Source organism: Oryctolagus cuniculus (assembly GCF_964237555.1).
Source record: "Oryctolagus cuniculus chromosome 16 unlocalized genomic scaffold, mOryCun1.1 SUPER_16_unloc_1, whole genome shotgun sequence".
Classification (NCBI taxonomy): Eukaryota; Metazoa; Chordata; class Mammalia; order Lagomorpha; family Leporidae; genus Oryctolagus; species Oryctolagus cuniculus.
In genome coordinates, this window is record NW_027208201.1 from 7,627,801 (window position 1) to 7,652,365 (window position 24,565).

At 39.8% G+C, this 24,565-nt stretch overlaps 1 protein-coding gene across 1 annotated transcript; it reads right to left on the minus strand.

Annotated features, from left to right (window-relative positions):
• Positions 1-1,408: 1,408 nt before the first annotated feature.
• On the minus strand, positions 1,409-24,094 carry LOC138847818 (vomeronasal type-2 receptor 116-like). The gene is made up of 5 exons (XM_070067634.1): positions 23,961-24,094; positions 17,816-18,107; positions 15,772-16,578; positions 4,531-4,654; positions 1,409-2,322 (listed from the first exon to the last, which is right to left on the minus strand). Exons 1-5 carry the CDS (start codon positions 24,092-24,094, stop codon positions 1,409-1,411), a joined length of 2,271 nt encoding a protein of 756 aa, XP_069923735.1.
• Between the last annotated feature and the right edge of the window lie 471 nt (positions 24,095-24,565).

Below are 24,565 nucleotides of genomic sequence, written 5' to 3' on the forward strand. Positions count from 1 at the left end.
AACATAGAATTAATCATATGTGTATAAAGTCAATTGAAAGTAGATCCCTATAAAAATAAAGGTGGGAATAAGAGAGAGAGGAACTGTATAGTTTTGCATACATCCCCATGGACTTACTTCTAAGGGTAAACCTAAAATCTCACTCTGATACTCCAAATCCCATGAAACTGGGTGGTAATAATGCCATCTTACATGTTAAAGTGATCATATTATGTTTAATTGATCATATAGATAGGATTAACTGTCAGAGGGATTATATAAATATGATCAAGTGTTTGGTAATAACAATAGAGAGAATTAAAATGGAGAGAATGTTACAACATGGGAAGCAGTCCACACAAAAGACTTATAGAATGACAGGCGTCCTAAGCAGCAAACAGTGTGTATATTTTCAGGGATAGCCCTATAATATAAAATAGCATTGGTATTTATAACTTGCTGGTCAGCTCTGTTTCCGTTTTAAATATCACTCTTATTTTTTATTAAACTATTTCTAGATGGCATTGTGTTTTTTGAGAGGTAGAGAGAAATGGAGAGAGAGATGGCTGAGAAACCAACCTTTCACTGCTTCACATCTCAGTGCCCACAGTAGCTGAGCCTGAACTGAGGCCAGGGCCAGGAGCCAGGAAAAATATTGATTGAAAGGGACCCAATATCTCTGAGTCATCACCACTCACTGAAAGGGTTTATTTCCTGGGAATCTGGGGTCAGGGGTCAGAACCAAATTACAAACCCAAATAATGTCATGTGGAACAAGGTGATTTTTTTGGTAAATAAATCCACTTTATTGCAGAATCTATAGCAGAAGCAGCAAGAAACTTAAAAATTTGATAGAAAAAAGATCTGACTTGATACTAGAAACAGAAGTTGTACATAGAAAAAAAGCTGACAAAGACATACAAGAGTTTTATCACCAAATTAGGAAATGTTTTTGAAGGATATTTAAAAAGCAACATAATATTAATATATTGGATGACAGAATTTTATAAAGATGTCATAGCTCCCCCAGATTGAACCTATAAATTTAACTCAGCAAAATACCAAAAAAGATTTTTAGTGGAACTCGACAAACTGAAACTAAAGTTAGTATAGAAGTCCAAAAACAGATAGTACAATTCTGAAAATGAACAAAGGTACACACCCTTCTACATATCAAAACTTTTTATTACACCACAGTAAGTAAGAGTGTGCCATTGGCTCAGAATTGGTTTGATCAGCGGAAAAGGACAAACTGAGGACATATCCATGCATATATGGAAACTGTACAATCATGGAACAAGGTGATCTTAATTGCTGGACTCATTGCCTAAACAACAACGGTTTTTAGGTTTGCTTATTTTACAGTGTTGGAATGCAACTTCCTTTTGATTACAAAGTTGAAAATGTGAAGAAATGCATGAGAAAAATTTCAGGATCCCCTAGAACTGCGTTGGTTTTTTAAAGCTTTCAAAGAATTTTTATCAGGTTTTATGAGAATAATGTAGCACTTGGGGAGGAAGATGCAGCCCAGGAGCCCTGCACTGGAGGCCAAGATGGAGAAGATCTCCACAGCCACCATGACCTTCCCGTTGGTGCTGTGGTAGACAGGCAGGAAGGTCACCCAGACACTGCAGAACACCAGCATGCTGAAGGTCAGGAACTTGGCTTCATTGAATGTGTCAGGCAGATTCCTGGCTAGGAAAGCCACAGTGAAGCTTGCCAGGGCCAAAGAGCCCAGGTAGCCCAGGACACAGTAGAAGGCAGTGACTGAACCCTTATTGCACATCAGGATGATGTGGTCAGGCTCAGAATGTGCATCTAACTCAATAAATGGAGGAGAAATTCCCAACCAGATGACACAGAGAGCCACTTGGATCAAGGAGCAGATGGGAATGATGAAGTTAGAAGCTCCTGATACCAGCAATCGCCTGATAGTTCTTCCAGGTTTTGTAACTTTGAAGGCAAGAATCACAGTGATGGTCTTGGCCAGCACGGTGGAAACAGCCACTGTGAACACAAGGCCAAATGCTATTTGCTGGAGAAGGCAGGTGGCTGTGTTTGGACGGCCAAGGAAGAGTAAGGAGCAGAGGAAGCACAGGAGGAGGGTGATGAGCAGGATGTAGCTGAGGGTCCTGTTATTGGCCTTGACGATGGGAGTGTCTCGGTGCTTCACAAAGACCCAGAGGACTGCAGCTGTGAGGACAGAGAAGGACAGAGCCACGGAAGCCAGAGCCGTCCCCAGGTCATCCTCAAAGGCTAAGAAAGTCACCAGCTTGGGGAGGCAGCGGTTTCTCTCCATGTTTGGGTACTCGTGATCTGCACACGGGATGCACTGCTCTGCATCTGCGGAGAAAAGGAAGACTGTTTCCACTTCACAATTTGCTCCTTTTTCCCTGTTAAGGAAAATGGTCCCCTTTGCAATGTCATGGTGAGTCCAGCCTGCTCTAATGTGTACCAGGACACACTAAAGTATATTTCTGCACTCCTGACCCAGAGAGAATGCTCGCCTCTAGGTGTAGGAAGCTCACTGAAACAAGCTCCTTAGCACATGGGGCTCTGGGGACTCATTTTGTCACTCAGAGATATTTCTTTCAGTGTTTTATTTTCTCAAAGTGATGTATTTCCTGTATTTCATATGGGCATAGATTCTTCCAAACCCTCTTCTCTACTGTCCCTAGTGTTTTTCTCTGGAGAAGCTTGTGTTCACATGGGTTAAAATATTTGTCTGCGGTCACCAGGTTTAAGGTTTTTTTTTTTAATACTCAAATGTAGATGACCTATTTAAAATATCTATCACTCCTAGGACTTCCATACATCAGTGAATACTCTAATTTCCTGCATGGACTCATCACTCTTTCCATATAAATGTTCATATGCTGTGATTGCATAGAAAAGAATTATTGCTACTAGTTTTTTTTAAAGTTTTTTTATTTTTTTTTAATTTTTTGACAGGCAGAGTGGACAGTGAGAGAGAGAGACAGAGATTAAGGTCTTCCTTTGCCGTTGGTTCACCCTCCAATGGCTGCCGCGGCCAGCGCACTGTGGCCGGCACACTGCGCTGATCCGATGGCAGGAGCCAGGTACTTATCCTGGTCTCCCATGGGGTGCAGGGCCCAAGGACTCAGGCCATCCTCCACTGCACTCCCTGGCCACAGCAGAGAGCTGGCCTGGAAGAGGGGCAACTGGGACAGAATCCGGCACCCCCACCCGGGACTAGAACCCAGTGTGCCGGCGCCACAAGGCGGAGGATTAGCCTAGTGAGCCGCGGCGCCACCACTACTAGTTTTTTAATGGTTGTATGGGAGTAAGTGATATTTTCATCACAGTATTGAAAGAGAACTTTCCACTCCTTTTCACTGAGAGCATGGCTTGTTCATCATTTTAGTCATGTGAACACCACATGGACACCACATTGTCTCTGTTGAAGTAATACACTTCTGCAGCAGCAGCATGAAGGAAGTCATTAAGAACAGGCCAGTTGGTGACCATGTCTCTCTCTCAATCATATGTCAATTTAAGAAACAAAAGTAGATTCAGTGTTGTGGCATGATATGTAAAGCCACCAGCTGCAATGCCAGCATCCCTTATGGACATTGTTTTGTGTTCCAGTAATCCATTTCCAATCCAGCTCCCTGCTAATGGCCTGGAAAAAGCCGCAGAAGATGGCCCAAGTACTTGGGTCCCCTGAACCCATGTGTGAGACCCAAATGAACCTGGCTGCTGGCATCTGCCTTGCCAAACCTGGTCAATTGTGCATGTCTGGGGCTTGAATAAGTAGATGGAATCTCTTTCTTTCTCTCTCTCTCTCTCTCTCTCTCTCTCTCTCTCTCTCTCCTCTGTAACTCTTTGAAATTAAAAAAAATATTTTTTAAAAGAAAGGAAATGATATTACTTGGTCCACACTTGTAGTAAAGTGCTTCTCAGGTTTTAAGTTGGTAATCATACAAGCTTCATGGACTGGAGGACTGGAGGTGTTATGTAGTTGCATAGTTATTAGGATGTTTTGTCTGTATATTTCACACTTATTTTCTCTTATTCTAGTATAGAAAACAAAAGGACAAAGGGAGGCATTCATTATGTGTACTACACAGCACGCACTATGTAAAAGACCCAGCACAGAAAGTAATACAGTATTCCCATCACAATTCCTGTGAAGTAGCTCCCTGTTTCTCAGGTGTGTATGGAAAAGTTTTGATTTCAAGATTTCTAGAAATCCTTAGGGAGCCTTAACAAATGCTCATCTGATATTTTTTGTTCAGACATTAGTAGGCCTACTAGAAGATCTCAGATTGAGACAGCCTCATCTAGCACTGGATGGAAAAGAAGGATATCAGAGAGAATCAGTGTCAGTGTTGAGCTAGAGAGGATGAGCACCACCAGACTACTGAGATGGCGAGAGTGAGCATACAACAAGTGTATGGAAAGAGTGAGTGAAAGTGTGCATAGAGAACAATGGGGCACTCTTATCCCATTATAAAGATTCTTGGTTTCCTTTTTATCTAGAAATAGTTAAGATGGTGGAGTTTTCATAGTGAGTTACATGTTTTCTACCTGTATGATTGGAAATGTCTCTCTCTGGACAAATAACACAAATATAGCAGCAGACAGCTCTTCCTTCCTGTGGCATTTTCCTGAATCCTGGACCACACCTCTGGCCACATAAAGACTGAGGAGTCTGAGGGGGAAAGAGAAGCGATGGTCATTGTTTTGCACATCATTAGGCACTGTGATAAGATGTCTCTATTTGCCCCATCACTCTGAAGGTCATCACTGTCTTCCCCATTCTCTGCCTTGTTGATTTTTTCATACATCCAATTTGTAGTTTCTATGATGCTCATTCCAGGTTTGTCAATTGTCTACCAAACATTATGAGGGTACCTGATTGCTGTAATTTTGTTCATCACCAGATCTATTCTTCTAGGCCTTTGTTTCTTTCTACTACATTTCTTCCTCTGAAATCTTTAACATTCATATCATTATTCTGTAATGTGTATATTTGAGACTGAGTATTCAGAAAAAGACAAGGCCACAGAGAAATGATGAGCAAATGTTATAAAGATATGGATTGTGTATCTAATCCTCTTCTGGACTTCTAGATTCAGGAAGAGTATCAATTTCAAGAAACTAAGAATGCATTTTGGGCATAAAGCATGATAGTTACACAAATCACCCACAAAATTCCCTGGGGGATTTCAACAGTAGAATGATGATAAAACATTTGACCACAGCTGTGAGATGCTATGCAGAAAAGAAACTGCACTTATTGGCAACCACAATGACAATGAAAATGAGAATGCTTTCTACAAATAGGCGATGGATAGATCAACTTATAATTTACTTGTGTTCATGCTGCATTAAAATATATGACTCTCACCATATTTAAGATATCACTGTTCTTCTAAATCTATATATCTATATATATACATGAAGTGAAAGTTTTTCACCTTATATAAATAAAAAATTGAAAAAATTTAGAATTTCTGTACACATGTATTTTGTAATTTTATGTCTATATACTGATATCTATCTCTATTCATTAACATTGCTCATTTTAGTCACTCAACATCTGAATGCATAATTATTTCCAAAGTAAAAACAGCAATAACTAATACAAACATAAACTTCTAATACACATTGACTCATATATGTGTAAGGGACACCATATCTTTTGAAGCCAAGATGATAATTGAGAATTGAATGCTTATTTAAAATCTCGCACTTAATCTCCTCTCAGACCCTCTGTATGTATCGAATATTTCCATGGATCCACACCTTCTTGAATGCTATAGGCCATTCTATCATCTCTTCATTGAGGACCAAGCCTTGGTCATGTGCACTCTCAGAGAACTCCCCGATTTTAATCAGCAAACGAAATCCAGCAGGAAAATTCACAATGTTGTGGATATCATAATGTGCCATATGGTGTCTTGTTTCATGGAAGGAAACATCCTCCCCAGCACTGTTGGTAAATTGGATTTTCTTCAGGAGTGGATGAAGCTGGAGGGGAGGCACAATTGGAAAGAGGGAGAACATTCAGATGAGAGGTGGGAGCTGCATATGACTGAGAAATCCTTCTTTTGCCTCCTGTGTATCCTCAGGTTTTCTATTTGGTGGAGGCTGACTTTTGTCTGAATGATCATCATATCATTGTTCAAATGCAGGGAATTCTACCCCCCAACACCCATTAAAATGATGGGGACCATTTGAATCCAGAAAAATCACAGGATGTGTCCCACAGGGTGGCTGACCATGAAAGATTGTTAGAGGTTTAGGAAAGCTCATCTTAGTTTTCCAAATGTAAACAACATGGCTTTATATATGTGATATCTTGATTATTGTGATGGTTCCATAGGTGAGTGCAAACATGTGCACTTTTCAAAATATACCCCCTACCAAATAGAATGAAATCCTCTCTTTGACAAAAAATGGATGCAACTGGAGACCTTTATGCTTATGCTTACTGAAATAAACCAGTTCCAATCAGAAAATATAATTTGTTTTCTGTGATGTGTAGTAGTTACTATAGATGCAAAGAAAAACCCCACCATGTATCAAAATGAAACTGATATCTTGGATTTCATTTTTGCTTATCATCTTGTGTAAGTTCCTGTGGAACATGGTCTTTCTACTTTTCATTTATGAATCATTATGATTACTGTGGCATTACACCTGTGATTATAAAGCAAATTGAAATGCTATTTTTGCAAAAATTAAAAAGAAAGGAAGGAGGGGAGAATGAGAGAGGGAGGGAAGGAAGAATGGATATCTTCTTAGAAATGTATCTATGAAATACATGAAATCTATTATGTTCATATCAATATTTTTTACTTTAGTAAATTTGGGCTGGCCTTGTAGTGCAGCAGGTGAAGCTGCTGTCCACAGTGCCCAGCATCCCTGTGAGTGCTGGTTAAATTACTGTTGTTCTACTGCTGGTTCAGGTCTCTGCCAATGTACATGGGAAAGCATTAGATGATGGTCCAACTGCCTGGGCCCCTACACTCACATGAGAGACCCAGTGGAAGCTCCTGCATCCTGGCTTAGAGTGTTCCCAGTCCTGGTCCTTGCAGCCATTGTGGAGTGAATCAGCAGATGCAAGATCTGTCTCCTTTTCTCTTTCTGTCTCTCACTCTCTTACAGTAACTTTGATTTTCAAATAATTTTTTTTAGAGTTTAACAATATTGAATAAAATATCAGATGAATTCTGTTAAATAAATTAGAAATCCAAGCATAATTTTTCATAATAAAGTTTCTGGAACCTGACATCCCTGGCTGCTGCTGGCAAGTCCAAACTGATAAACATGTGTATACAGTTTATGTGTAATTCTATTTGTATAACATTTTCAATGAAATAATATCAGAAAACTTCCAACAGAGGCAAATTGATAGAAACAACCAAATTCAACAAATACTCAGGAGCCCCAACAAATTAGACCAGAAGAGAAATTCACTGCAACACATTGTGGCAACACTCAGCTCAGTGAAACACAAAGAAGAAATCCTAAATTGTGCCAGAGAGAAACGATGAATCATATTTAAGGATAATTTAATCAGACTCACCCCAGATTTATCGCAAACACTACAGGCAAGGAGATAATGGCATGATATATTCCAAGTTTTAAAAGACAAACAATGACAACCTAGAATAATATACCTTGAAAAGCTAGCATATATGAATGTAGGGAAAATAAAGATTTTCCACGACAAACAGAAACTGAAGGAATTTGTATCCTCACATCCAACCCTACAACACTGGCTCAAAGACGTGCTGCACACAGAAATACAGAAACAAGAACTTCACTACAAAAAAAGGTGAATGTAGAAAATGAGCCAACTAAACTACAAACAAATCTCAAAATACATAAACAGCTTGTTTAAGGAACCATGACTGGAAAAAGACAGTATTTAATAATAGTCACAGTGAATATAAATGGCCTCAACTCGACAACCAAGAGAGACAGACTAGCGGATTGAATTAAAAAAGAGAATCTATCTTTATGCTGCCTTCACGAAACACACCTTATCAGCAAAGATGCATGCAGACTGAAAGTGAAAGGGTGGAAAAAGATATTTCAAGCTAACAGAAATCAAAAAAGAGCTGGGGTGGCCATCCTAATATCAGACAAAATAGACTTTAACACAAAAACTATTAAAAGAGAGAAAGAAGGGCATTATATAATGATTAAAGGATCAATCCAACATGAAGACATTACTATTATAAATGTATATGCACCTAATTACAGGGCACCTGACTACTTGAAAGAATTACTAAAGAACTTAAAGGGAGATATAGATTCAAATACAATGGTTACAGGGGCATTCAGCATGCCACTCTCACCAATGGACAGATCAACCAGACAGAAATTCAACAAGGAAACAACAGAGTTAATTGATGCTATAGACCAAATAGACCTAATAGATATCTTTAGAACCTTTCACCCCACAGCCACAGAGTTCACGTATTTCTCCCCAGTACATGGAACGTTCTCTAGGATTGACCATTCGCTAGGCCATAAAGGGAGCCTCAACAAATTCAAAAAAATTGAAACTATACCATGCAGCTTCTCAGACCATAGCACAGTGAAACTCAAAATCAACAACCCAAGAATCTCTACACCATATGCAAATACATGGAGAATGAACAACATGATTCTGAATGAACAGTGGGTCATAGAAGAAATCAAGAGAAATCAAAGGATTTCTAGAAACAAATGAAAATGACAGCACAACCTATCAAAACTTGTGGGATACAGTAAAAGCAGTGCTAGGAGGAAAGCTTATAGCAATTGGTGCCTACATCAAGAAACTGGAAAGGAACCAAACAAATGACCTCTCAATGCACCTCAAGGATATAGAGAAACAGCAGCAAATCCAACCCAAACCAGGCAGAAGAAAAGAACTACTATAGATTAGAGAAGAAATAAACAGAATTGAAACAAACAAACAAAAAAACAATACAAAAGATCAACAAAACCAGGAGCTGGTTCTTTGAAAAAATAAACAAAATAGACACACCATTGGACCAACGAACTGACAAAAGGAGAGAGAAGACCCAAATCCATAAAAGTAATGATGGTAATGGGAATGTAACAACAGACACAACAGAAATAAAAAGAATCATCAGAAACCATTACAAAGAGATGTAAGCTAACAAATTGAGGAACCTGGAAGAAATGGATAGATTCCTGGACCCTTACAACCTTCCTAAACTGAGCCATGAAGATATACAAAACATAAACAGACCCATAACTATGAAAGAAATTGAATCAGCAATAAACACACTACCAAAAAAGAAGAGCCCAGGACTGGATGGCTTCACCACTGAATTCTACCAGACTTTTGAAGAACAACTAACCCCAGTTTTTCTCAAGTTATTCAAAACAATTGAAAGGGGGGAATCCTCCCAAATTCTTTCTATGAAGCCAATATCATCTTTTCTTTTTGACAGGGGAGTTAGACAGTGGGAGAGAGAGACAGAGAGAAAGGTCTTCCTTCCGTTGGTTCACCCCCCAGATGGCCACTGCAGCTGGCGTGCTGCACCGATCTGAAGATAGGAGCCTGGTGCTTCCTCCTGGTCTCCTGTGTGGGTGCAGGGCCCAAGCACTTGGCCATCCTCCACTGCTTTTTCAATCCACAGCAGAGAGCTGGACTGGAAGAGTAGCAACCAGGCAGAACCGGCACCCCAACCGGGACTAGAACCTGGGGTTCCAGTGCTGCAGGCAGAAGATTAGCCTAGTAAGCCATGACGCTGGCCACCAATATTTACTTAATCCCTAAGCCCTGGAAAGACACAGCAGAGAAAAAAAACTATAGACCTATCTCCCTGATGAACATAGATGCAAAAATACTAAACAAAATCCTGGCAAACCGAATCTAACTACACATCAGAAAGATCATTCACATGAACCAAGTGGGATTTATCCCTGGTATGCAGGGATGGTTCAGTGTTCGAGAATCAATCACATTAACAAGTTGAGAAACTGAAATCATATGATTATCTCAATAGCAGCAGATAAAGCATTTGACAAAATACAATACCCTTTCATGATGAAACTTTAAGCAAATTGGGGTTAGAAGGAACATTCCTCAACACAACTAAGGCAATTTATGATAAAATCATGGCCAGCATCATATTGAATGGGGAACAGTTAGAGGCATTTCCATTGAAACTGACATCAGACAGGGATGCCCACTCTCACTATTGCTATTCAATATAGTCCTAGAAGCTTTAGCCAGAGACATTAGGCAAGAAAAAGAAATTAAAGGAATACAAATGGGAAAAGAGGAAGTCAAACTATCCCCGTTAGCAGATGACATGATCCTATGTATAGGGGATCCCAAAAATTTTTGTAAGAGAATATTGAATCTCATAGAAGAGTTTGGTAATGTAGCAGGATACAAAGTTAATGCTCAGAAATCAACAGGTTTTGTATACACTGACAATGCTGTGGCCAAGCAAGAACTTCTAAGATAAATCCCAATCACAATAGCCACAAAATATTGAAGTACCTTGGGATAAATTTAACCAAGGATATCAAAGACCTCTATGAGGAAAATTACAAAACACTAAAGAAAGAAATAGAAGAAGAAACAAAAAAATGGAAAAATCTGCCATGTTCATGGATTGGAAGAATCAATATCATCAAAATGTCCATTATCCCAAAAGCAATTTACAGGTTCAATGCAATACCAATCAAAATACCAAAGTCATTCTTCACAGACCCAGAAAAAATGATGCTGAAATTCATATGGAGAAGCAGGAGACCGTGAATAGCTAAAGCAATCCTTTACAATAAAAACAAATCCGGAGTATTCACAATTCCAGAATTCAAGACATACTACAGGGCAGTTATTATCAAAACAGCCTGGTACTGGTTCAAAAACAGATGGACAGATCAATGGAAACACTGGAAATCAATCCAAACATCTATAACCAACTCATATTCAACAAAGGAGCTAAAACCAACCCCCTGGAACAGGGACAGCCTCTTCAACAAATGGTGCAGTGAAAACTGGATGTCAACATGTTGAAGTATGAAACAAGACCCCTATCATCATACACCATATACAAAAATCCACTCACCATGGATCAAAGATCTAGATATATGCCATAACACAATGAAATTAATTGAGAGCATAGGGGAAACCCTTCAAGACATTGGAACAGGCAAAGAATTCTTGAGAAAACACCAGAGGCACAGGTAGTCAAAGCTAAAATAGCCAAATGGGATTACCTCAAATTGAGAAGTTTCTTTACAGCAAAAGAAATAGTCAGGAAAGTGAAGAGGCAACCAACACAATGGGAGAAATTTTTTGCAAACTACATGACTGGTAAAGAATTAACAATTAGACTCTATAAAATGATCAAGAAACTCCACAACAACCAACCCAATATAAAGATGGGCCAAGGACCTTAACAGACATTTTTCAAAAGAGGAAATCCAAATCGCCAACAGACTCATGAAAAAATGCTCAGGATCTCTAGCCATCAGGGAAATGCAAATCAAAACCACAATGAGGTTTCACCTCACCCCAGTTAGAATGGCTCACATACAGAAATCAACTAACAACAGATGCTGGCGAGGATGTGGGGAAAAAGGGACACTAATCCACTGTTGGTGAGAAGGCAAACTGATAAAGCCACTATGGAAGACAGTTTGGAGAGTCCTCAGTAACCAGAATATAGCCTTACCACATGACCCAGCCATCGCACTCCTTGGAATTTACCCAAAGGAAATTAAACTGGAAAAAAAGAGCTGTGTGCACTTCAATGTTTATTGCAGCTCAATTCACAATAGCTAAGACATGGAATCAACCTAAATGCCCATCAACAGATGACTGGATAAAGAAATTATGGGATATGTACTCTACAGAATACTGTACAGCTGTTTAATAAATGAAATCTGGACATTTGCAACAAAATGAAGGTATCTGGAAATCATCATGCTGAGTGAATTAAGCCAGTCCCAAAGGGACAAATATCGTATGTTCTCACTTATTGATGACAACTAACTGAGCACCAAAGGGGAAACTTGTTGAAGGGAAATGGACACTATGAGAAACAATGACCAGATAAGCCCTTGTCTTGACTGTTGAGGAAGAACTTACTATTTTGTTCCTTTTAGTATTTTTTGTTCTGCTTAATACCATTGGTTGAACTCCTTAGTTAATACACAATTATTCTTAGGCATTTAAAATTAACAGAAAAGTGATCTCTGTTAAATATAAGAGTGGGAGTAAGAGATTGAGGAGATATACAGTTTGGCACATGCACACCCAACTTACCTCCAATGGTAGAGTTAGAAATATGCCAGGGGATTCCAATTCAATCCCATCAAGGTGGCATGTACCCATTCCATCTCACTTGTTAAAGTGATCATTTTAAGTACATAATTGTCAAAGAGATTTCACAAATAAGACCAGTGTCTGTAAATAATGAAGGATAGAATTAAAAGGGAGACAATGATCCTATGGGGGAAGCAGGATGCACAGCAGCCTCATAGAATGGCAAATGCCCTGAACAGCACTCCAGACTCAGAATCAACCCTTGGGGCATTCGGATCTGGCTAAAAGGCCCATGAGAGTCTCACAGGCATGGAAAGCCAAGGCACTGTGGCAAAAATGACCTGAATGAAACATCTCGGTGAATGAGATCCCAGCAGAAAGAATGTGCCATCAAAGAAGGAGGCACCTTTCTCTGAAGGGAGGAATGGACCCTCACTGTGATATGGCCTTGACTAAATAAGATCAGAGTTGGTGAACTCAGGAGGCTTCCAAAGCCTTGACAGCTCATGGCAAGAGCCTCGGGTGATTACTGACTTATAGATAAGAGTGTCAATTGTTAACTCAACAATGGGAGTCACTGTGCACCTGCTCTCCATGTAGGATTTCTGTCCTTAAAGTGTTGTACTGTAAGAATTAACAGTAAAACAACTAGTCAAACAGTACTCTATATCTTGTGCGGTTGGGTGGGTGCAGTCTTTTGAAATCTTTACTTAGTATATACTAAGTTGATCACCTGTATATAAAGATAATTGAAAATGAATCTTGATGAAGAGTGGGATGGGAGAGGGAGTGGGAGATAGGGCGGTTATGGGTGGGAGAGAGGTTATGGGGGAAAAAGCTACAACAATGCAAAAGTTGTACTTTGTAAATTTTTATTTACTATATAAAAAAAAATACCCTGATGGCAGTTAGTATCTGAACAGTGTGTATTAACTCTTGACTTTCAGAGTCTCCTGACACCTGTTGTGGGACAGCCAATTCTTTAAAGGACTATCATTATGTCTTCACTAATTTGAACCAAGAACTTCATAAATATTCTCTAATCTTATATTTGTAAGCCTTCTCGGCCAGTACATTTACTTTTAAAATGTGAGTCTATCAAATCACAAATAGGATGTTAATTAATATTGGATGTAATCCCAGAAATTACATAGTGAAGTAAACATGCTGAAGTCAATTTAATTTACATATATGTATAATATAGAATATATATTTATCTTCTGTGAGACATTCAATTTATTTGATTTACTCAAATAATTTGATCAGGATATTTTCCTGTTTCAGAGTCATTTTATGATAAAATGTACACCCCACTGCTATTTGCCCCAGTAATGTCTCACAGAGGGCATGGACTACAGCACACAGCTGTAGGGGATATTATTATAGGGTATATAGTTGTTGTGGGATATGTCCAGAGTCCACTTTTCCTAACCTTACATACATTCCAACAAAAAGAGTACTTTTGATCATTTTTTCTTCCCAGTCTTTGTAATGAGCTGTGTTAGGATATTCTAAACATTGCACTATACTCTGAGAAACATTATTCTATGATATGTCATTATAGAATCTGTATTGAAAATGTTACATGGAGCTAAACTCACTCCCTAGATTAAGTCTCATCAACAAATGCAGACATTTGGATTTCCACATGCAGAGATTTTAAATCAGACTGCTACCTCATACCCTATACAAATATCAACTCATAATTTATCAAGGATCTAAACCTAAAACCTGAAACCATCAAATTACAAGAGGCAAACATTGGGGAAACACTACAAGTCATTTCCCTGGCAAGAATTTCTTGGATAAAATCCAAGAAGTAAAGGCAATAAAGGCAAGAATATACATTAAGCTAAGTAACTTCTCATCAGCAAAAGACACACTCATCTAAGCGAAGACACTACTTACAAAATGGGAGAAAATATTTGCAAAACATGGTTCCAATAAAGTATTAATCTCCAGATGTATAAGGAATTCAAGAAACTTAACAACAACATAACCAACAATCTAGTTAAGAAATGAACTAAGGATATGAACAGGGATTTTTTCACAGGATGAAATACAAATGCCCAAGAGAAACATGAAAAGAGGTTCATGATCACTAACCATCAGGGAAGCACCAATAAAAACTAACGTGGGATTTCACTTCACCCCACTTTGAATGAATATTATCCAAAATTTGAAAAATAGCAAATTCTGCTGAGGATCAAGAAAAAAAGGTACCCCAATACAATGTTGATGGGAAGGATTATAAGCCAGTACAAACATAATGGAAGACAATAGAGGAACTCCTCAGAAAACCAATATTGGTTCTACAACATGGCCTAGTTGTCTCAGACCTGGGAATGTATCCAAATGAATTGAAATCAGCACAAGAAAGAGTCTCCTACACTCCCAACTTTATAGAAGCTCAATGCACAACACATAAGATGTAGAATCATCTAGAGGTCCATCAACTGATGACTGGGAGAAGGAATTGGTGAGATACTTATATATATATATAAAATATCATATTATATCATCTCACATATATGAATATTACACAGCCATAATTAAGAATGAAATCTTGACATTTAAAACTGGAGGTCATCACAGTAAATTACATAAGCCAGAGGTACAAAAATATTATGTTTCCTCTCATTTGTGTTAGTTCATATATGAGTATAAAATTGTGTGGACTTTAGATAATTTCCTATGTAATTATAAGTAGTGCTTTGCTAAATCAAATCATAGGCCGGCGCCATGGCTCAATAGGCTAATCCTGCACCTAGCGGCGCCAGCACACAGGGTTCTAGTCCCAGTCAGGGCACCAGATTCTGTCCCGGTTGCCCCCCTTCCAGGCCAGCTCTCTGCTGTGGCCCGGGAGTGCAGTGGAGGATGGCCCAAGTGCTTGGGCCCTGCACCCCATTGGAGACCAGGATAAGCACCTGGCTCCTGCCTTCGGATCAGCGTTGTGCACCACCCATGGCAGCCATTGGAGGGTGCACCAATGGCAAAGGAAGACCTTTCTCTCTGTCTCTCTCTCTCTCTAACTGTCCACTCTACCTGTAAAAAAATAAAAATAAAAAAATAAATCAAATCATATTATTGACAATATGTTCCTCTTTCACACATTAAAAAAAATTAAGTGGTTGCTACTGAGGACTCTTGCAGTACTAGTAATGCTATGTTATTAATATGGGTGTTGGTTGTAGTGTGATAAGATGATAAAAAACTCTTTTATCTGTAGACTTATGTGCATTTCTTAGCATATAGACCATTTTAAAATTATTTTTAACATGTTGCATAGCAGAAAATATATTTAAAATGTTCCATAGCAGATAACAAATTCTCCACACATAGATAACAATTACAGATGTATCTATGCCCAGTCTGTTGTGAAAGAACCCACTCTCCATTATACCTCATGGCAATCTCAACATGAAAACATGGTCATGTGGTACTGCAATAAAAATACCTGAGGATGCAAACAGATGTTCAATAAATGTCCTGTTCTGGGAGATGTTTACCTGCCATGGAAAAATCCTTGGTTGAGTTGCATCTCCTGGAGATCCCTTTTCTATTTGCTCTGAAAGCATCTTATGGAGGGCATGGGCCACTGCATACACAGCATTGTAGATGAAATAGCTGGAGTCAGATATGGTCAGCATGTCAATGCATCCTGGGAAAAACTCAAAGGAAGCATTTGGTGGGCAGACTCCAATTGTTCCACAAAGTGACCCAGGAGGTAAGCAGTGAAAAGCATGAAGCCATAGTTGACTGAGGAAGAAATCTTCTGGGTAGTGGGAAGGGTCCACTGTCTTGACAAAGTGGTTGAGGCCAGGGATTTCCCCCTTGTGGTGTGAAAATGAGAAGCCTCCATGAAAAGAGTGCAGCATGTGGTCTGTCTCATGCACAACAATCTCCCACTTTGCAGCCATGATCCACACCTTCCCCAGGGTTAAATAGTATTTGCTTAGAAATTCCATGGTATAGAGACTCCTCACATCACCATATAGAATATGCACATTTGCTGATGAAATTCGAAGCCTTGCTAGGAAGGACATTTCAGTTTTTTCATATCTTGACTTAGTGTCTGGGAGCTTTATTATATTGGCCCAGCAGACACCTTCCTTTACCATCTCAGTTTGAATATCCCAAAGGAACTTCTCTCCTTTCATATCATTAGATACAAAGATCACCACCCAAATCCAGCCAAAATGTAGTAGCAAGGAGAGCATTCCACGGGCCAGAGAGCTGTCACTTGTGGCCATCTGATAGAGCGATGGAAACTTGTCTCTCTCACTTAGCATGGGATCAAAAGGGCCATATGTGATCTGAATGGAAAGAAAACCGTTGTGATTTGACTTTTGTGGGTTTTGAGTTTTCTGTCTTGGGAAGTGATTTTAAAAAAGTCCTATGAAGAAATATCATGTGTAGGCATAAGAAAATTCTATCACCTGGGATCAGAGTAACTGTGCTTCAATGCCTGTTGCTTTTAGCAGAAGAAATGTACATCTTCATGCATAGCATGAAAGATAATGTGTAAGATACCCACGTTCTTCATGTATATTTAGGAAGAAGAAGGCATGTATTTTGGATTCAGAATCACCAGGACATTTGTCTTTCCCACCTCTCACCTCATGAGACATGTGGAGAACAGCTCCCACTGCAACTGGTGTTGTGTGTTTCCTCGGGGACAAATATTTTGTGTGGGTTGATCTCCTGATACTTTGAATTTCATTTGTTTTCACAGCATATCCTAAATTGTCTTGAAAAATATATTCACCTATCATCTCTGAGTATAGATAAAATTGCTTTTCAGACCACAGCTATTGCAGTCTGAGCTTGATGGTAATGTGTGCAGATTGCTACCTCTTTGTAGTGGGTCTCCATTAAGAATCCTGGAAATGTGAATACAGGCCCTGGGAAGCAGCTTGATTGGTTATGTGATTGGTTTCCTAACACCTATTTGTAAGATTTGGATTGAGTACTTTCACCATGGCCAGTGAGCACCAGCACTATGGTGGCTATTTTGTGATTATACTGTGAATGGGTGCACACTGTCTGCCTGTATTTGTTTTTTATTCTGTCAAACACTAAGATCTAAATCTCTTAGTTGCACATGGAAGTGAACTGGGAGTCCTGTGAAGGAATCTGCTGAATGTGAGGAAGTCAGGATTAGGTATAGGAGAGGGTAAAATCTCATCTAAGTGTAACTCAGCCCCAAACACTCCTTGATGATCTTCGGGACTGTCATGGACCTCAGTGGGTTCCAAATGGAAAGTCTGGGCCCAGGTCTTGATATACCCATGTCTAACATTGAGTCTTCCTAGGATATCTCTGCACTGTGGGTATTTCCTGTCAATAGTCAGCAGTCAACTTTCTCAGCAGGTGGGGATGGATACATTGGGCCTAGACAGTGATCTCTCTCACAATCTAAGGAATTCCCCAGAATCTGTTTCAAATCGTGGTGCTATATGTGCAGTTGTGTTCCACATGACCCTTGCTTCAAATTGGACATGTCTGGTGGGAGATGGCAGAATTTCTCACCAGAATTCACAACAGATTTACCTGTGGGGTTTTGTATAGCTCCAACATTGTTCCAATTTCAGCTGAAAATGCTGACATGGTTCCAGCAATTATGGCAACCATCTTGCCTTGTGTCTGGCAGGTGAAGTTAGGGATGAAATAAATGTTTCCAGTCAGCCAGTGCAGAGTGCTCCTCAGGGTGAACTGATCACTGGTAACAGAATTGTAGAGCTGGAAACCCAGGGTCAGGTTGGGGAGGAGCTGGGGGTCCTTATTGATCTCCTGGATAGCAAAGTGGAAGGCCAGCACATATTGGTAGTTCTTCCACAGCCACCTAAAGAGAGGGGCAGCATCAGGGAGAAGGGTGAGACTATGGAATTCAGAGCAACAACACAGCCACACCCTGAGGCAGCAATGGTCAGACTCAGGCTTCCACACTGTGGTGCCTCAGCTCTGGCACATGGAGGAGGTGTGAGTGAGGTTCCAAGGGCTCTTAGAAGATTTTGAAATGACCCTCAGATTCCTCTGAAGCAAACTGTGTCCATGATCACACTCACCTTCCCTAGTCCTTCAGGAAAGCCTTGATGTGTCCCAACATGGGATTTCACTTTTACTTAGGGATGGAACCCAAGAGGCAAGCATCTCTGACTTGTCAGTCATTTTAGCGTTTGGAAGCATCTCTAATCTATTCACCATAGGGATTTTCATGAGCCCTTTCTGTAATTTTCTGTTATAATATACAAATACCAACAGAAGTATTTTCATTCAGTTATGTTTGTCTTGAAAATGAGCATTTCATTCAGAATTTCAAATTGTCAGAATACTTACAATGTTTATTTTAATTCACTCTTTTCCTCATGCACGAAATTCCATTTTATCTATTTCTCTATCTATATGCTACTGAAGTCTGTTTAGTTCTTAGATTTACTTATTTGAATGGCAAATTAATAGCATTAATTGAAATGTTTCTTGCTTTTAATCATTCTGCTTAAATGCAATTAATTATTTCATGAAGGGCTTTATTTTTCAGTGCTTGGTTACTTGTAGCTCTTGCTGTCAGTTGAAAGCTGAGAAGTTTGCTTCTTTTTCCCCCAAATACATGCCTGCCCAGTATTAAGTTCTGGACCATGTACAAAGTTGATTAAAATCCTATAGAGATCATAAGCATTAGTGCTAGATATGTGTATTCATGACTGACATCTCACTCAAAACCCAAATTTTTTCAGTGTTCTTAACTCATCTTTCAAGTGTATGCAATAAGCTGCAGTGATAATAAAATAGAGATCTCTCCAAACTATTACTGTGATTCCTATAACCTTGAAACAAATTTAAAATATAAGAAATGTTTTTAATTAGATTCCACTTAGTGATCTCGATGCTATTATTTCACAAAACATGGAACTTAAAGCAGTTTAGAATGGTGATTTGACACAGGATCCATGTTTTGAAATATGGCCTTGTTTCATAAAAATGTGCAAAAGTACTTGTGTATGAAATATTTTTTAAACTTGGAAGATGTTTAAAAATTTGATGATAAAGCAAGATTGATTTTAGAATATGATGTCTAGAGGCAGAACAAGTCTATGATTGCTTCATTGATCAATTTTGCCAAATATTTAGTTTATAGGTAACACCAATGGTAAAGTTTATATTCAGAACATTGAAAAACATATATTCTTAGTAAATACATATGAAGTAATTACATTTCATCTACAAAGATGCTGGACACTTGCTGGTGGGGGAACAAGCATTCTATAAACCTTTAATTTTATCATAATAAGAATTTTGTTTTGTAGTAGTAATATCCTTAATTAGCAGATGAAGAACATAAGGCTTGATGTCATCAACAGAGAGAAGGCACAGTCAGAACTTTATCTCCTTTCTGTAAACAGTTCTCATACTCCTTCCAGTATCTACAGTGACCATGTAATTGACCTTCCAAACTGGTACACTTTTAACAATAATATAGGATGATATTAATGAATACACAAGGATTATTGGCATAAATAGGCTGTAGGAAGCAAACCAGGATGTGTGATCATTCTAGATAAAATAAGTCTGTCTCACATGTAGACATCCACTAATTTCATGATGCATACTGTAACCATGCATAGCGTGTTTAGTTTGTCACATGAGAGGTGCTTGGTAAATTATTTGATGAATAACCAATATTTTGTTCAGTATATCCTAACATTCATAAGGTTTAGGTTTTCCAAGTTGTGAGATATAAATCATATGAAATAAGTTATATAAAAAAGACTGAATAGAATTTTGATAATAAAGAAAAACATGTATTCTTAATAGTTACATCAATAATTTACATCAATATTTTACATCAATAATAAGTAAGCACAAGTATCTTGATACCAAATGTAGACCTAGCTGTTACGATATTATGAGAAGGGGGCCGGCAGTTTGGCATACCCCATAAAGCTGCCGCCTGCAATGTTGGCATCCCATATGATTGCCAGTTCAGGTCCTGGCTGCTCCACTTCCAATCCAGGTCTCTGTTATGGGCTGGGAAAGCAGTAGATAGCCCAAGTGCTTGGGCCTCTGCACAAATGTAGGAGACTCCAAGGAGGCTGCTGGCTCCTGGCACAGCTCTGGCCATTGTAGCCAACTGGGGAATGAACCAATAGATGGAAGATCTCTCTCTGCCTCTCCTCTCTCTGTGTAACTCTGACTTTCAAATAAATAAATAAATCTTTAAAAAATAGTATGAGAAAAGTATGCTACAGGTTGATAAAAGCCACAAAATGGATAAAACATGGAAACATTGTGCAGTGAAAGGTGTCAGTCAATGGATGATAACAAATCAATTTCTATGCAGTCTCCACAACAGGCATCTATGCTTGTGGCATGGGCTCCTCCTGAGCAAAAGAGATTCTCAAAGTTCCCATACAGAATACCATAGATTAAAGAGTAAAGATTTATTTTCAGGGGCAGGTTCCCAAAAGACTTCCATTGAGTAGATTGCAAGTGTTGATGTATGGGAGGCAGTGTGTATGTCAGGTGGTGGATCTCAGACAAAAACAGCTTCTCTACCAGGCACATTTGTTAGCAATGACACCTAGAGTGAGTGCCTTAGATATAACACTGTCCTCAGGCCATTCTCTGTTCCATGGGTTTTGGATGGGGCAGGCAGGGGTGGGGATGGGGATATGGGCTGGAGTTCCATTTGTCTCATTAATTTCAAGATTCTAGGAGTCTGTTCAGGATATCAGATGAATACAAAATATATCCATCTCTCTCTCCTCCCATGAAGGAGTAGAGAAAAAAGTAAAATGGAAAGGGAAGGAACACCAGCCTTCATTGATCTGCATTCCTGAAACTTCTGTGTACATTTTTTAGAATTCTTAAGCAGATTAACCAATACAAGCACACACTCACTTGCAGTCTGAACCACAGTTAACACATAACTCAATGTTGGACTTACCAGTTTACTGTCATTTTATCCTTTGGCCTGGATAAAAAAGATAACCGGACCATGTCTGATTCTGGTTCCAGGAAGTAAAGGGGGAAAAACCCACCCAGTACCAGGTCTCCATCTCTGTAGACACTTGACCTCATGGAATTATCACAGTTCCAGGGAGGTATGTCCTGTGAACTGTATAAAGGATTCAGGAGTAGGTTGAGAAAAATCACAGTAAAGAACATGTCAACTCAACCCAACATAAAGTTAAAGTCTCTGTTGATATTAGGAAAAAATTCTTTTGGATTATATCTTCGGTCTCATCCCCCTGCAGGGAGAATAGATCTCTATGTAGGCACAGCTGGTCCCAGTATTGCTGTATGCCCTCAACCTATAAACAGTGTGTGCTAGTCTACTGAGTCACACAGGGACACAGCTAGAATCACAAGGAAGACATTTCAAAGGGAGTCACAGGGCTGAGGCCTTGTCTTAATGTTCCTAAGATCAGATGAGCTCTGACTTCTATATATTTTCATTGCTAAACTTCTGCCCCATCCCAGAACTCATGGCATCACCTGAGGCTATGCACCTGCCACTCTCCATTGTGGGAAAAACATCTTTGGAAAAACATGCTTTGGACTCTATTTTGTCCCTGGAGCATTGTGGGATATAGCTCTGTAAACCTGTGTGCATAGGGGCCAAGCATTGTTAGGTCAGTCACCTGTTTTTGGGATTTGGTAATTGTAGAAAAATTAGTGTTGGAATTAAAAAAAAAAAAAACACAATCAGTTTCACTATTTCACATGATTCTTCATAGAGAAGACCAAAGGTCACATTCACCACTGATGACCCTATGTGTATCATAGAAAGTCTCTTCATGGCTGTGCCTAATGTCTCTCCCAGGCCTGCAGTATTCAAATGGAGAAATGGGCTTCATGATTTGCCAATGAGTATGCATATCCAGAGAAGGGCAGAAGTTCATCCCCAAACTGACCCCTCCACAAAGTTAATCCACTTACACATCTTCTTGTGTAATCTGCTTGAGTCCATAGTGCATCAAAATACAGTAATGATTCCCACCATATACGATTAAGCATTTCAGAATGTGTACAGGAAAATATGTAGCATCTATGTGTTTGTGTGTGTGCCTCTGTCACTTAATTTGCTTTTTTCTTCATGTTCCTATCATTCTGTCCACTGCTGATACCAACTTCCATGTCTAATAGACACTGGCTGAGGACATGTGTGAGAAACTTCATATTTTATGCATACATGTGAAGTGAGAATTAAATGCATATTTCAAAGTTTCACACTTCAACTCCTCTCACCTCCCTCTGTTTCTAATTCATCTCATGAAGCCACACTTTCTTGAATGCAGTAGGCCGTTCTATCATCTCTTCACTGGTGACCAAGGCTTGGTCATGTGCACTCTTTCAGGGAAACTCTCCAATTTTAGCCAACAACCCAAGACCCAGAGGAAAATCCACACACTGTGGATATCATCGTGTTCCAAATGGCGCCTTGGTCATGGAATGATATGTCATCCCAAGCACTGTTTGCAAATTGGATTTCCATTGGAAGTCACTGAAGCTGTAGGACAGGCATAATTGGAAAGAGAGAGCAGTGCAATGAGTGGTGAGAGGTGCATGTGTACTCAAAAGTCCTTATTTTTCCTCAACCTCCCTATTCTCAAGGTTTCTTTTTGGTTGAAGTGTAGTTTTTTTTTTTTTTTTTTTGTATATTTGAGGCCACCATTTCATGAGTTTAAATTGTGAGAAATTGATTGTTCATGCACCCTTGCAACAAACTGGGAATTGTTTTAACTCAATCAAGAAAAGTGTATGGGCCAGAGCTGCGACTCAATAGGCTAATCCTCTGCCTGAGGTGCCAGCACCCCGGGTTCTAGTCTCAGTCAGGGTGTGGGATTCTGTGCTGGTTGCTCCTCTTCCAGTCCAGCTCTCTGTTGTGGCCTGGGAGAGAAGTGGAGGATGGCCCAGGTCCTTGGGCCCTGCACTGCAGGCGTACACCTTCCGGATAGGTTAACGCCGGCGAGACCTCGGAGACACCAGACGCGTTTATCGGCTTTTCAGCTTTCAATTTATTTTTCAGCAGACTCGCGTTACATGTCGCGAACGCCCGCCCTGTTACCGGCATTCATTCACAACTCATTCATTCACAACTCCTTCATTCACCACTCCTGCTTACTACTCGCATTCATTCATAGCTCCCGCCTGTTACCGGCGTTCATTCATTACTCCCGCCTGTTTCCAGCGTTCATTCACAACTCCGCCTGTTACCGGCGTTCATTCATTTCTCCGTCTTTTACCAGCGTTCATTCATTCCTCCGTCTTTTACCAGCATTCATTCACTCCTCCGTCTTTTACCAGCATTCATTCACTCACTCCCGCCCACTGTCCACCTATTTATATATATATCATTCACGGAAAACATGTTACCAACTAAGTGTGGGAAACATGCAATAACAGGATGCTTAAAGTCAAAACAGGATCTTGCAATTAGCTACGGGCAGGGTGGAAAAAGCCCAGCACTAAACTTCTTGTCGGGAGCGGCACAGCTGGCCAGGCTGTCCCGTTCCCCGACATCTCCCCCTTATTTCTTTGCAAAATGGAGTGGTACTGTGCCTGTCTTAGGTGACCAAGAGCATCTATCAGGCTTACCCGTCATTGGCACATGAACATGAGGTGTGGAGGGAGCGTTCATGCCCTGTCTTAGGTTGCCTTGAAGACCTCTCAGAACTTACCCGTCTTTGACTACCATTCCAGCAGATTCAGCCACACCTGAATCTGTCCATTTTGCATGGGGTACTGGTTAGCTGGCTTGTTTAACCACCACTTGCGTATTAACAGCCCTTGCAAAATCCGAACAATAATTGATCCTGTTATTAACATGCTACCCAAAAGACGGGAACACAAACTTCAGTAGATCGAATAACACAGGGTATGCCAACCAGGCCTAATCTTGCAATACATCCGTTCATTAACAGCTGAATAGCAGTATATCATCAAGTGCCTGGGCGGTAGATCTTGTGATGCTATCAAGTGTGGACAGTGTGGAGGTTTGGCTCACGGCCATGCCAATAGCGGCCTAACAAGCTGATAACGCCGCAATTACTGCAACGACGACCACGGTGACTCCAAAGTCTCTCCTGTGTTGAACAGCCATAGAGAAGTCCTTCTCAGGCAAATACACAACTGGAGAGGGAGAGGTAGGGCTCTCAAGAGACCCCAATACTCATCCAGCTTGGCCATCGTCGGTGACAGTGGCGTCATTATTAGTAGGAGTAGGATCACGATCATCTTGCCACTCTATTGTTCTTGTCCGTCTTTCTGGAGTCCAGATTGGATTTTTTTCTTCCTGTG